The 14,986-nt window shown below is 48.0% G+C and overlaps 1 protein-coding gene across 5 annotated transcripts in view; it reads right to left on the reverse strand.

Annotated features, from left to right (window-relative positions):
• LOC139532898 (islet cell autoantigen 1-like protein) overlaps positions 1–14,820 on the reverse strand; it is a 66,389-nt gene extending 51,569 nt beyond the window's left edge. For all 5 annotated transcript variants that reach the window (XR_011666676.1, XR_011666678.1, XR_011666677.1 and 2 more), the window contains exons 1-3: positions 14,606–14,820; positions 1,270–1,320; positions 988–1,162 (exon numbers count right to left, since the gene is read on the reverse strand). Coding sequence is in view for 1 of the 5 variants with exons in the window: in XM_071331062.1 (XP_071187163.1) it covers positions 988–1,162; positions 1,270–1,277 (183 nt within the window). In the remaining 4 variants the exon portion in view is untranslated. The remainder of the gene's footprint in view (positions 1–987; positions 1,163–1,269; positions 1,321–14,605) is intronic.
• Positions 14,821–14,986: the final 166 nt, after the last annotated feature.

Raw genomic sequence — 14,986 nt, forward strand, 5'->3', positions numbered from 1 at the left:
GAGAGAACTGGACAGGAAACAGAACGTGTGGATCAGTTAGTAACACAGAGAGAGACCTGGACAGGAAACAGAACGTTCAGTTAGTAACACAGAGAGACCTGGACAGGAAACAGAACGTGTGGATCAGTTAGTAACACAGAGAGAGAACTGGACAGGAAACAGAACGTGTGGATCAGTTAGTAACACAGAGAGAGACCTGGACAGGAAACAGAACGTGTGGATCAGTTAGTAACACAGAGAGAGAACTGGACAGGAAACAGAATGTGTGGATCAGTTAGTAACACAGAGAGAGACCTGGACAGGAAACAGAACGTGTGGATCAGTTAGTAACACAGAGAGAGACCTGGACAGGAAACAGAACGTGTGGATCAGTTAGTAACACAGAGAGAACTGGACAGGAAACAGAACGTGTGGATCAGTTAGTAACACAGAGAGAGAACTGGACAGGAAACAGAACGTGTGGATCAGTTAGTAACACAGAGAGAACTGGACAGGAAACAGAACGTGTGTTTCAGTTAGTAACACAGAGAGAACTGGACAGGAAACAGAACGTGTGTTTCAGTTAGTAACACAGAGAGAGAACTGGACAGGAAACAGAACGTGTGGATCAGTTAGTAACACAGAGAGAGAACTGGACAGGAAACAGAACGTTCAGTTAGTAACACAGAGAGAGACCTGGACAGGAAACAGAACGTTCAGTTAGTAACACAGAGAGAGAACTGGACAGGAAACAGAACGTGTGTTTCAGTTAGTAACACAGAGAGAGACCTGGACAGGAAACAGAACGTGTGGATCAGTTAGTAACACAGAGAGAACTGGACAGGAAACAGAACGTGTGTTTCAGTTAGTAACACAGAGAGAGAACTGGACAGGAAACAGAACGTGTGGATCAGTTAGTAACACAGAGAGAGAATTGGACGCATGAGACTCTCACTGAGTAACAGTGGGTGAAGCGACCACGTTAGGGGTTAAAGGTCAGGGTCCTACCTCCAGCTTGGCGTCGAGGTCGGCATCAGAAGCCACCACGTACTCATCCTCCTTCTTCCCTGTGGCCTTGATCAGAACCTGCTTCGTCTTCCAAAACGTCTTCTGCATGCGGGCCATGACCGAGCTGTCCTCGCCTAGCAACGCCCGGCCACCGCTCAGTACGTCACCTGCAAACCTGGAGGGGTGGTCAGGGTTTCCCCTAGATTACATCTCAGGCATCTTTTTTAACCGATTTAAGACTTTTAAAGACAGTGACTTAAGTAACGATTAGCTGCTTCATACCCGTCCATCTAATCTTCAGCTCTGTTCTGTTCCGTTGCATCAACACACAGCCTGAAATAGTGGAGATTGAGAACAGTGTGAATGTCAAGATGCGTATTGTTTAATCCCCATACTTAAAAGTGTAAGAAAGCCCATAGCTAGTTGGCAAGATACCAGAGGTCATTGTTGAGGTGGTTGTGGTGCAAAACGTCTTCAGTAGCCATGCACCCTAAATACAAAAGGGAGTGTGCACGCGCTTATTGACAGGTCACCTGCTGTGGCCGTGGTATTCAAATAAACAGGTGAAATGACTGTCCGTTACGGGGCGCGCGCAAGATGGCGGTCAGTGCAGATGCGCTTTTTTGGTTGCTGAAGGAATTATTTGATTTCTTCACCCAAATATGACCATCTGGTCATTTCTAAGGTCATAAAACCCGTCTGAATATTATTTAGTTTGTTTACCAAAGTAATTGATTACTTTCTGCAAGTTATTCACCTCTAAAACTCTTAAGTTAGCGACAACCCTAGTTTAGCTAGCTAGCTCAAAAACTAGCTTGTCTACATGGAAACTTCCAGAACAAGAACCAAAGGAAATGAATGGAGAAATCATCAGATGGACAATTAACAGATGGTATGGTCTTGGGTACTCCTCTTCAGAATGTAACTGTGGGTGGGAAATACTGTTGTGGGTGATGAAAACTTGAAGTGCACGGACAACAATGCTGACAATCTGCGCACATCCAGTCCCCAGGCTGTTACCTTACGACCCCGACACTCCAGTCAAGCCCCAGGGGAAAAAGGTGAGGGCAAGAGGGTATGTCACTTCCTGAGATGCAAAACAATATTGTGATGCTTTTGACAGCAAAGATAGATGAAAGGGCAGATGGCATGGTTAGAAGGAATACCATGAAAATGTATTTTATTAAAAGATACCAGCGCAGGTAGAACCTGAGGCAAAAGGTGAATGAGGCGCGCAGGTAGAACCTGAGGCAAAAGGTGAACGAGGTGGAGAGATACCAGCGCAGGTAGAACCTGAGGCAAAAGGTGAACGAGGAGGAGAGATACCAGCGCAGGTAGAACCTGAGGCAAAAGGTGAACGAGGAGGAGAGATACCAGCGCAGGTAGAACCTGAGGCAAAAGGTGAACGAGGAGGAGAGATACCAGCGCAGGTAGAACCTGAGGCAAAAGGTGAACGAGGAGGAGAGATACCAGCGCAGGTAGAACCTGAGGCAAAAGGTGAATGAGGCGCACAGGTAGAACCTGAGGCAAAAGGTGAACGAGGCAGAGAGATACCAGCGCAGGTAGAACCTGAGGCAAAAGGTGAACGAGGAGGAGAGATACCAGCGCAGGTAGAACCTGAGGCAAAAGGTGAACGAGGAGGAGAGATACCAGCACAGGTAGAACCTGAGGCAAAAGGTGAACGAGGAGGAGAGATACCAGCACAGGTAGAACCTGAGGCAAAAGGTGAACGAGGTGGAGAGATACCAGCGCAGGTAGAACCTGAGGCAAAAGGTGAACGAGGAGGAGAGATACCAGCGCAGGTAGAACCTGAGGCAAAAGGTGAATGAGGCGCACAGGTAGAACCTGAGGCAAAAGGTGAACGAGGCAGAGAGATACCAGCGCAGGTAGAACCTGAGGCAAAAGGTGAACGAGGAGGAGAGATACCAGCGCAGGTAGAACCTGAGGCAAAAGGTGAACGAGGAGGAGAGATACCAGCACAGGTAGAACCTGAGGCAAAAGGTGAACGAGGAGGAGAGATACCAGCACAGGTAGAACTTGAGGCAAAAGGTGAACGAGGTGGAGAGATACCAGCGCAGGTAGAACCTGAGGCAAAAGGTGAACGAGGCAGAGAGATACCAGCGCAGGTAGAACCTGATGCAAAAGGTGAACGAGGTGGAGAGATACCAGCGCAGGTAGAACCTGAGGCAAAAGGTGAACGAGGTGGAGAGATACCAGCGCAGGTAGAACCTGAGGCAAAAGGTGAACGAGGTGGAGACATACCAGCACAGGTAGAACCTGAGGCAAAAGGTGAACGAGGCGCGCAGGTAGAACCTGAGGCAAAAGGTGAACGAGGAGGAGAGATACCAGCGCAGGTAGAACCTGAGGCAAAAGGTGAACGAGGAGGAGAGATACCAGCGCAGGTAGAACCTGAGGCAAAAGGTGAACGAGGAGGAGAGATACCAGCGCAGGTAGAACCTGAGGCAAAGGTGAACGAGGAGGAGAGATACCAGCGCAGATAGAACCTGAGGCAAAAGGTGAACGAGGAGGAGAGATACCAGCGCAGATAGAACCTGAGGCAAAAGGTGAACGAGGAGGAGAGATACCAGCGCAGGTAGAACCTGAGGCAAAAGGTGAACGAGGAGGAGAGATACCAGCGCAGGTAGAACCTGAGGCAAAGGTGAACGAGGAGGAGAGATACCAGCGCAGGTAGAACCTGAGGCAAAGGTGAACGAGGAGGAGAGATACCAGCGCAGGTAGAACCTGAGGCAAAAGGTGAACGACGAGGAGAGATACCAGCGCAGGTAGAACCTGAGGCAAAAGGTGAACGACGAGGAGAGATACCAGCGCAGGTAGAACCTGAGGCAAAAGGTGAACGAGGAGGAGAGATACCAGCGCAGGTAGAACCTGAGGCAAAAGGTGAACGAGGAGGAGAGATACCAGCGCAGATAGAACCTGAGGCAAAAGGTGAACGAGGAGGAGAGATACCAGCGCAGGTAGAACCTGAGGCAAAAGGTGAACGAGGAGGAGAGATACCAGCGCAGGTAGAACCTGAGGCAAAGGTGAACGAGGAGGAGAGATACCAGCGCAGGTAGAACCTGAGGCAAAAGGTGAACGAGGAGGAGAGATACCAGCGCAGATAGAACCTGAGGCAAAGGTGAACGAGGAGGAGAGATACCAGCGCAGGTAGAACCTGAGGCAAAGGTGAACGAGGAGGAGAGATACCAGCGCAGGTAGAACCTGAGGCAAAAGGTGAACGACGAGGAGAGATACCAGCGCAGGTAGAACCTGAGGCAAAAGGTGAACGACGAGGAGAGATACCAGCGCAGGTAGAACCTGAGGCAAAAGGTGAACGAGGAGGAGAGATACCAGCGCAGGTAGAACCTGAGGCAAAAGGTGAACGAGGAGGAGAGATACCAGCGCAGATAGAACCTGAGGCAAAAGGTGAACGAGGAGGAGAGATACCAGCGCAGGTAGAACCTGAGGCAAAAGGTGAACGAGGAGGAGAGATACCAGCGCAGGTAGAACCTGAGGCAAAGGTGAACGAGGAGGAGAGATACCAGCGCAGGTAGAACCTGAGGCAAAAGGTGAACGAGGAGGAGAGATACCAGCGCAGATAGAACCTGAGGCAAAAGGTGAACGAGGAGGAGAGATACCAGCGCAGGTAGAACCTGAGGCAAAAGGTGAACGAGGAGGAGAGATACCAGCGCAGATAGAACCTGAGGCAAAGGTGAACGAGGAGGAGAGATACCAGCGCAGGTAGAACCTGAGGCAAAGGTGAACGAGGAGGAGAGATACCAGCGCAGGTAGAACCTGAGGCAAAAGGTGAACGACGAGGAGAGATACCAGCGCAGATAGAACCTGAGGCAAAAGGTGAACGAGGAGGAGAGATACCAGCGCAGATAGAACCTGAGGCAAAAGGTGAACGAGGAGGAGAGATACCAGCGCAGGTAGAACCTGAGGCAAAAGGTGAACGAGGAGGAGAGATACCAGCGCAGGTAGAACCTGAGGCAAAGGTGAACGAGGAGGAGAGATACCAGCGCAGGTAGAACCTGAGGCAAAGGTGAACGAGGAGGAGAGATACCAGCGCAGGTAGAACCTGAGGCAAAAGGTGAACGACGAGGAGAGATACCAGCGCAGGTAGAACCTGAGGCAAAAGGTGAACGACGAGGAGAGATACCAGCGCAGGTAGAACCTGAGGCAAAAGGTGAACGAGGAGGAGAGATACCAGCGCAGGTAGAACCTGAGGCAAAAGGTGAACGAGGAGGAGAGATACCAGCGCAGGTAGAACCTGAGGCAAAAGGTGAACGAGGAGGAGAGATACCAGCGCAGGTAGAACCTGAGGCAAAAGGTGAACGAGGAGGAGAGATACCAGCGCAGGTAGAACCTGAGGCAAAAGGTGAACGAGGAGGAGAGATACCAGCGCAGATAGAACCTGAGGCAAAAGGTGAACGAGGAGGAGAGATACCAGCGCAGGTAGAACCTGAGGCAAAAGGTGAACGAGGAGGAGAGATACCAGCGCAGATAGAACCTGAGGCAAAGGTGAACGAGGAGGAGAGATACCAGCGCAGGTAGAACCTGAGGCAAAGGTGAACGAGGAGGAGAGATACCAGCGCAGGTAGAACCTGAGGCAAAAGGTGAACGACGAGGAGAGATACCAGCGCAGGTAGAACCTGAGGCAAAAGGTGAACGACGAGGAGAGATACCAGCGCAGGTAGAACCTGAGGCAAAAGGTGAACGAGGAGGAGAGATACCAGCGCAGGTAGAACCTGAGGCAAAAGGTGAACGAGGAGGAGAGATACCAGCGCAGATAGAACCTGAGGCAAAAGGTGAACGAGGAGGAGAGATACCAGCGCAGGTAGAACCTGAGGCAAAAGGTGAACGAGGAGGAGAGATACCAGCGCAGATAGAACCTGAGGCAAAGGTGAACGAGGAGGAGAGATACCAGCGCAGGTAGAACCTGAGGCAAAGGTGAACGAGGAGGAGAGATACCAGCGCAGGTAGAACCTGAGGCAAAAGGTGAACGACGAGGAGAGATACCAGCGCAGGTAGAACCTGAGGCAAAAGGTGAACGACGAGGAGAGATACCAGCGCAGGTAGAACCTGAGGCAAAAGGTGAACGAGGAGGAGAGATACCAGCGCAGGTAGAACCTGAGGCAAAAGGTGAACGAGGAGGAGAGATACCAGCGCAGATAGAACCTGAGGCAAAAGGTGAACGAGGAGGAGAGATACCAGCGCAGGTAGAACCTGAGGCAAAAGGTGAACGAGGAGGAGAGATACCAGCGCAGGTAGAACCTGAGGCAAAGGTGAACGAGGAGGAGAGATACCAGCGCAGGTAGAACCTGAGGCAAAGGTGAACGAGGAGGAGAGATACCAGCGCAGGTAGAACCTGAGGCAAAAGGTGAACGACGAGGAGAGATACCAGCGCAGGTAGAACCTGAGGCAAAAGGTGAACGACGAGGAGAGATACCAGCGCAGGTAGAACCTGAGGCAAAAGGTGAACGAGGAGGAGAGATACCAGCGCAGGTAGAACCTGAGGCAAAAGGTGAACGAGGAGGAGAGATACCAGCGCAGGTAGAACCTGAGGCAAAAGGTGAACGAGGAGGAGAGATACCAGCGCAGGTAGAACCTGAGGCAAAAGGTGAACGAGGAGGAGAGATACCAGCGCAGGTAGAACCTGAGGCAAAAGGTGAACGAGGAGGAGAGATACCAGCGCAGATAGAACCTGAGGCAAAAGGTGAACGAGGAGGAGAGATACCAGCGCAGGTAGAACCTGAGGCAAAAGGTGAACGAGGAGGAGAGATACCAGCGCAGATAGAACCTGAGGCAAAGGTGAACGAGGAGGAGAGATACCAGCGCAGGTAGAACCTGAGGCAAAGGTGAACGAGGAGGAGAGAATACCAGCGCAGGTAGAACCTGAGGCAAAAGGTGAACGACGAGGAGAGATACCAGCGCAGGTAGAACCTGAGGCAAAAGGTGAACGACGAGGAGAGATACCAGCGCAGGTAGAACCTGAGGCAAAAGGTGAACGAGGAGGAGAGATACCAGCGCAGGTAGAACCTGAGGCAAAAGGTGAACGAGGAGGAGAGATACCAGCGCAGATAGAACCTGAGGCAAAAGGTGAACGAGGAGGAGAGATACCAGCGCAGGTAGAACCTGAGGCAAAAGGTGAACGAGGAGGAGAGATACCAGCGCAGATAGAACCTGAGGCAAAGGTGAACGAGGAGGAGAGATACCAGCGCAGGTAGAACCTGAGGCAAAGGTGAACGAGGAGGAGAGATACCAGCGCAGGTAGAACCTGAGGCAAAAGGTGAACGACGAGGAGAGATACCAGCGCAGGTAGAACCTGAGGCAAAAGGTGAACGACGAGGAGAGATACCAGCGCAGGTAGAACCTGAGGCAAAAGGTGAACGAGGAGGAGAGATACCAGCGCAGGTAGAACCTGAGGCAAAAGGTGAACGAGGAGGAGAGATACCAGCGCAGATAGAACCTGAGGCAAAAGGTGAACGAGGAGGAGAGATACCAGCGCAGGTAGAACCTGAGGCAAAAGGTGAACGAGGAGGAGAGATACCAGCGCAGGTAGAACCTGAGGCAAAGGTGAACGAGGAGGAGAGATACCAGCGCAGGTAGAACCTGAGGCAAAAGGTGAACGAGGAGGAGAGATACCAGCGCAGGTAGAACCTGAGGCAAAAGGTGAACGAGGCGGAGAGATACCAGCGCAGGTAGAACCTGAGGCTCCATGGAATTCCAGAGCTGGTGGGTGAGGACATCAAATGCAGAGTTGTTGACATCTGTGGAGCTGTCATTCTCAAATCAAAAGCCAAACTTCAGGACAATGTGGACATCGTTCATCGTTTGACTCAACGATCAAGACAAGAGTCATCCGGTTCACCAGCAGATCTACACAGGATCTTCTCTGGGGGCGAGCAAAGAACTGTGAGTTCCACATCAAGCAAAAAATGGAGGTTCACGAAGGATCTCTGCGGACACGGGAGAAACTGTGTCCGATGGTGTCTGGAGCTGGAAAGGCAGGGAGAAACTGTGTCCTATGGTGTCTGGAGCTGGAAAGGCAGGGAGAAACTGTGTCCTATGGTGTCTGCAGTGGAAAGGCAGGGAGAAACTGTGTCCGATGGTGTCTGGAGCTGGAAAGGCAGGGAGAAACTGTGTCCGATGGTGTCTGGAGCTGGAAAGGCAGGGAGAAACTGTGTCCTATGGTGTCTGGAGCTGGAAAGGCAGGGAGAAACTGTGTCCTATGGTGTCTGGAGCTGGAAAGGCAGGGAGAAACTGTGTCCTATGGTGTCTGGAGCTGGAAAGGCAGGGAGAAACTGTGTCCTATGGTGTCTGGAGCTGGAAAGGCAGGGAGAAACTGTGTCCTATGGTGTCTGCAGCTGGAAAGGCAGGGAGAAACTGTGTCCGATGGTGTCTGGAGCTGGAAAGGCAGGGAGAAACTGTGTCCGATGGTGTCTGCAGCTGGAAAGGCAGGGAGAAACTGTGTCCTATGGTGTCTGGAGCTGGAAAGGCAGGGAGAAACTGTGTCTGATGGTGTCTGGAGCTGGAAAGGCAGGGAGAAACTGTGTCCTATGGTGTCTGGAGCTGGAAAGGCAGGGAGAAAATGTGTCCGATGGTGTCTGGAGCTGGAAAGGCAGGGAGAAACTGTGTCCGATGGTGTCTGGAGCTGGAAAGGCAGGGAGAAACTGTGTCCGATGGTGTCTGGAGCTGGAAAGGCAGGGAGAAACTGTGTCCGATGGTGTCTGGAGCTGGAAAGGCAGGGAGAAAATGTGTCCGATGGTGTCTGGAGCTGGAAAGGCAGGGAGAAACTGTGTCCTATGGTGTCTGGAGCTGGAAAGGCAGGGAGAAACTGTGTCCGATGGTGTCTGGAGCTGGAAAGACAGGGAGAAACTGTGTCCTATGGTGTCTGGAGCTGGAAAGGCAGGGAGAAACTGTGTCCTATGGTGTCTGGAGCTGGAAAGGCAGGGAGAAACTGTGTCCTATGGTGTCTGGAGCTGGAAAGGCAGGGAGAAACTGTGTCCGATGGTGTCTGGAGCTGGAAAGGCAGGGAGAAAATGTGTCCGATGGTGTCTGGAGCTGGAAAGGCAGGGAGAAACTGTGTCCTATGGTGTCTGGAGCTGGAAAGGCAGGGAGAAACTGTGTCCTATGGTGTCTGGAGCTGGAAAGGCAGGGAGAAACTGTGTCCTATGGTGTCTGGAGCTGGAAAGGCAGGGAGAAACTGTGTCCTATGGTGTCTGGAGCTGGAAAGGCAGGGAGAAACTGTGTCCTATGGTGTCTGGAGCTGGAAAGGCAGGGAGAAACTGTGTCTGATGGTGTCTGGAGCTGGAAAGGCAGGGAGAAACTGTGTCCTATGGTGTCTGGAGCTGGAAAGGCAGGGAGAAACTGTGTCCTATGGTGTCTGGAGCTGGAAAGGCAGGGAGAAACTGTGTCCTATGGTGTCTGGAGCTGGAAAGGCAGGGAGAAACTGTGTCCTATGGTGTCTGGAGCTGGAAAGGCAGGGAGAAACTGTGTCCTATGGTGGCTGCAGCTCAAAAGGGAAAACTGAATTTTATTATTTTTATAATTATAATAATGTCAGGGGTATTGGTGATTTAGTCAAACATACGGCTATTTTCCTGTACTGCAAACGGTTTAATGCAGACATTTACTTTCTACAAGAGACTTGTTCTTCTGATCAAGCTTTTGGGGAAAATCTATGGGGTGATGACATCATATGGCAACAACCACTCTGCAGATGTAGCAGTTGAGGGGCATTTAAAGGGAAGGTCATCAAATCTCATTTTATTTGTCACATGCGCCGAATACAACAGGTGTAGGTAGACCTTACCGTGAAATGCTTACTTACAAGCCCTTAACCAACAATGCAGTTCAAGAAATAGAGTTAAGAAAATATTTACTAAATAAACTAAAGTTCAAAAAATTATAATAAGTAACACAATAAAATAACAACAACGAGGCTATATACAGGGTGTTACGGTACCGAGTCAATGTGGAGGCTATATACAGGGTGTTACGGTACCGAGTCAATGTGGAGGCTACATACAGGGTGTTACGGTACCGAGTCAATGTGGAGGCTATATACAGGGTGTTACGGTACCGAGTCAATGTGGAGGCTATATACAGGGTGTTACGGTACCGAGTCAATGTGGAGGCTATATACAGGGGGTACCGGTAGAGAGTCAATGTGGAGGCTATATACAGGGTGTTACGGTACCGAGTCAATGTGGAGGCTATATACAGGGGGTACCGGTACAGAGTCAATGTGGAGGCTATATACAGGGTGTTACGGTACAGAGTCAATGTGGAGGCTATATACAGGGTGTTACGGTACAGAGTCAATGTGGGGGCTATATAAGGGAGTTACGGTACAGAGTCAATGTGGAGGCTATATACAGGGTGTTACGGTACAGAGTCAATGTGGGGGCTATATACAGGGTGTTACGGTACAGAGTCAATGTGGAGGCTATATACAGGGTGTTACGGTACAGAGTCAATGTGGGGGCTATATACAGGGTGTTACGGTACAGAGTCAATGTGGAGGCTATATACAGGGGGTACCGGTACAGAGTCAATGTGGAGGCTACATACAGGGGGTACCGGTACAGAGTCAATGTGGAGGCTATATACAGGGGGTACCGGTACAGAGTCAATGTGGAGGCTATATACAGGGGGTAACGGTACAGAGTCAATGTGGAGGCTATATACAGGGGGTACCGGTACAGAGTCAATGTGGAGGCTATATACAGGGGGTACCGGTACAGAGTCAATGTGGAGGCTATATACAGGGGGTACCGGTACAGAGTCAATGTGGAGGCTATATACAGGGGGTACCGGTACAGAGTCAATGTGGAGGCTAAAAACAGGGGGTACCGGTACAGAGTCAATGTGGAGGCTATATACAGGGGGTACCAGTACAGAGTCAATGTGGAGGCTATATACAGGGGGTACCGGTACAGAGTCAATGTGGAGACTATATACAGGGGGTACCGGTACAGAGTCAATGTGGAGACTATATACAGGGGGTACCGGTACAGAGTCAATGTGGAGGCCATATACAGGGGGTACCGGTACAGAGTCAATGTGGAGGCTATATACAGGGGTACCGGTACAGAGTCAATGTGGAGGCCATATACAGGGGGTACCGGTACAGAGTCAATGTGGAGGCTATATACAGGGGGTACCGGTACAGAGTCAATGTGCGGTATTACAGTTTAGTCAATGTCATTTGTACATGTAGGCGGGGGTAAAGTGACTATGCATAGATAATAAACAGCGAGTAGCAGCAGTGTGAGTGTGAGTGTGGGGGGGTGTGGGGGTCGGCCAATGAAAATAGTCTTGGTGGCCATTAGATGTTCAGGAGTCTTATGGCTTGGGGGTAGAAGCTGTTAAGGAGCCTTATGATCCTAGACTTGGCGCTTCGGTACCGCTTGCAATGTGGTAGCAGAGAGAACAGTCTATGACTTGGGTGACTGGAGTCTTTTTTGGGCCTTCCTCTGACACCGCCTGGTATAGAGGTCCTGGGTGTCAGGAAGCTTGGCCCCAGTGATGTACTGGGCCATACGCACTACCCTTTGTAGCGCCTTACGGTCAGATGCTGAGCTGTTGCCATACCAGGCGGTGAGGCAACCGGTCAGGGTGCTCTCGATGGTGCAGCTGTATAACTTTTTGAGGATCTGGGGACCCATACCAAATCTTTTCAGTCTCCTGAGGGGGAATAGGTTTTGTCGTGCCCTCTTCACGACTGTCTTGGTGTATTTGGACCATGATAGTTTGTTGGTGACGTGGACACCAAGGAACTTGAAACTCTCGACCCGCTCCACTACAGCCCCGTCGATGTTAATGGTGGCCTGTTCGGCCCGCCTTTTCCTGTAGTCCACGATCAGCTCCTTTGTCTTGCTCACATTGAGGGAAAGGTTGTTGTCCTGGCAACACACTGCCAGGTCTCTGACCTCCTCCCTATAGGCTGTCTCATTGTTGCCGGTGGTCAGGCCTACCACCAGGTCTACCTTCTCACATGCATCTGGTTGATCTCTGAATATTAGGAAATGTAAATTATTTGCGTTGAAAAGATGTCTTAAACTCAGTATATAATATCCCTGTAAAAGATGGGACTTAAACTCAGTATATAATATCCCTGTAAAAGATGGGACTTAAACTCAGTATGCAATATCCCTGTAAAAGATGGGACTTAAACTCAGTATGCAATATACCTGTAAAAGATGGGATCACATATTTTGGTATTAAAGTTAGCAAAGATCAGAAAGAAAGGGGCAACTTAAATTTCTCTCCTACTGTAGATAAAATTGGAAAGAGATTTAACTCCTGGTTATTAAATAAATCTTTATCTGGACGTGTACTATTATCAAAATCTGAAGGTCCAGATGAGTTTATTACCTCCCTTGTCTTGGATGTTCCTCTGGCAGTAACTAAAATGGTTGATACTCAATTATTTAACTTCATGTGGAGGAATAAACCTCATTATTTAAGGAAAGCGGTAATATGTAGCACCCAAAGTGAAGGGAGGGTTGAACGCTCTGGATTTTAAAACCTCTAATATAATCTTTAAGATGAAATGGAAACTAAACTATGTAAGAAATAAGGATTGGATTATCATCCCTAATTTAATATTCTAACAGATTGGTGGTCTAGAATTCTTACTCAAATGCAACTTTGATGTGGGTAAAATCCCTATTAATCTTGTTAACTTTCATAAACAAGTACTTCTAACTTGGAACCTCATGTACAAACATCATTTCCCCCCACAGACATACAATCTGGAAAAATAAAGGCATAAAATACAAAAACAAGTCTTTTTTTTTCAAGAACTGGTTTGGCAACAGCATTATCTGGCTTAAACAATTATTGAATATTGATGGACAACTATATGATTATCAAATAATAATTATTGAATAATAATAAATATATGATTATCCAGAATTCATGAGAACGCACAATGTTACATTCACTCCTGAGGAGTATCAAATAGTTGTTAGAGCTGTCCCTGAAGGTGCTATTCTTCTCTTAGGAGAATATAACAATACTCCCAAGTGCAACTGTTGAGGATTTTGTAGCCTCAATTCAGCTAGAAGGAATTGACATTTTATAAACTATAAATGTAATAACATATTTATATGAAAACTATGTCAAGATGTTACTATTCCCTCTGCTAGAATGTACTGGAATGCAGCCCTAGGACAAGTGAAGTGGAACAAAGTTTCGTTGTTATCTGGTAAATATTGTATATCTAATAAGGTGAAAGAAGTATTATATTTACATTTACATTTAAGTCATTTAGCAGACGCTCTTATCCAGAGCGACTTACAAGTTGGTGCATTCACCTTATGATGTCCAGTGGAACAACCACTTTACAATAGTGCATCTAACTCTAAGGGGGGGGGGGGGTTAGAAGGATTACTTTATCCTATCCTAGGTATTCCTTAAAGAGGTGGAATACCTACTAGTATCATACAAACTCATTCATAGAATCTACCCTGTAAAGACCTTTATTATACACATCCTAGGTATTCCTTAAAGAGGTGGAATACCTACTAGTATCATACAAACTCATTCATAGAATCTACCCTGTAAAGACCTTTATTATACACAGATTCAAAATAGCTATTGATAACAAATGTGTATTTTGTGGTTGTGACCCAGAGACTCCTGAACATTTATTTTGGGACTGTTCTTATGTCAGAAGATTTTGGAGTGAGTTAGAAGATTTTATTAAATAAATAAAATATTAATGTTCATTTGAAAGACTGTTTTATTTTGATCCAAATGATATCGACCCCGATGTAACTTTCATTGTTCATTTGTTTATTTATCCATAAAATGAAGTGGACAAGGGAACAAAACCCTCTTCACATTGTTTAAGATAAAATTGAAATATTATTTTGAAATTATCAGTACGGTGTAAAAACAAAAAAGCAATACGTACCATAAAACTGTTTGACTATTGAAAATGTATCTCGACATGTGATGTAAATTCACTAATAAAACCCCACTCTTCTCTGTTTTCTATAAGGAGTTCGAGCAGGACATTAAGACCATTCTACATTCTTCCAATAAGAAAGCTTTTCAAATCAATACGTGTGTATCTTTTAAGGTCTTCGTATAATCTGTAATGTGTTGTACCCCCTAGCATATGTTATCATTGTCTGTTTGTATACTTCTTGTATGTATACTGGTGTTCCTGCAATAAGAAAGTCTTAACGCATCGACACCTGTCAGCGTCAACCAGAATGCAGACTGGACGTCGCCGGCAGGTTAACCATTATGAGCTAACTAGCTGCTAATGCTAATGTCGAGCTAGCTACCTGTTGCTGCCCAAGTCAAAGGTGCCAAAGTCATGTGAGCTCAACGCAGTTATCACACCCCTCACAACAAACCTGTTGTCTTCTCACCGTGCGTGTTCAGTAAATAACTAAATGTTCCTGTTCCAGCTAGCTAGCAAATGTTAGCGACGTTTTCCAGGATGCGCAGCTAATTTGCTGGTAACCTACATCAGTATAACCTGCTAATTGTAACCAATGTAACGTTAGCTAGTCCAGATCACTTTGTCTGCGGATACAACGCTGCCTAATATAAACGCAACACGTCTTGCATCATCACATTGTTTTGGCTTTACCGTTGAATGAAGCTGTCAAGAAGTCATTTTGTCCAGCAGTCAGAGTATCCAGCTAGCTAACGTTAGCAGCACTAGCCACCAACCAACTGAAGTGACTCACAGAAACAGGATATGCAAAGTGTCTGTACTCTGTCCTGTCGCTGTGGGGACGTCTCAACATCACAGGTCAAACCAGTTGGAGGTGGAAAATAATACTTTTAAAAACGTCCGAAGGACACTAACCCCAACCTCACTCAAGGAAGTGCAGGAGAAATATGGAATGTTTTGCGGTGCACATCATGTAGGACTAAAACAAGCATCTTCAAGAATACAACCCTAATAAAAGCTGCAGGAAAATACAAAATATCTTTCATCTGAAAACCTGATGACAGGGTAGTTATT

This window comes from Salvelinus alpinus, chromosome 10 (assembly GCF_045679555.1).
Source record: "Salvelinus alpinus chromosome 10, SLU_Salpinus.1, whole genome shotgun sequence".
NCBI classification, from domain to species: Eukaryota; Metazoa; Chordata; class Actinopteri; order Salmoniformes; family Salmonidae; genus Salvelinus; species Salvelinus alpinus.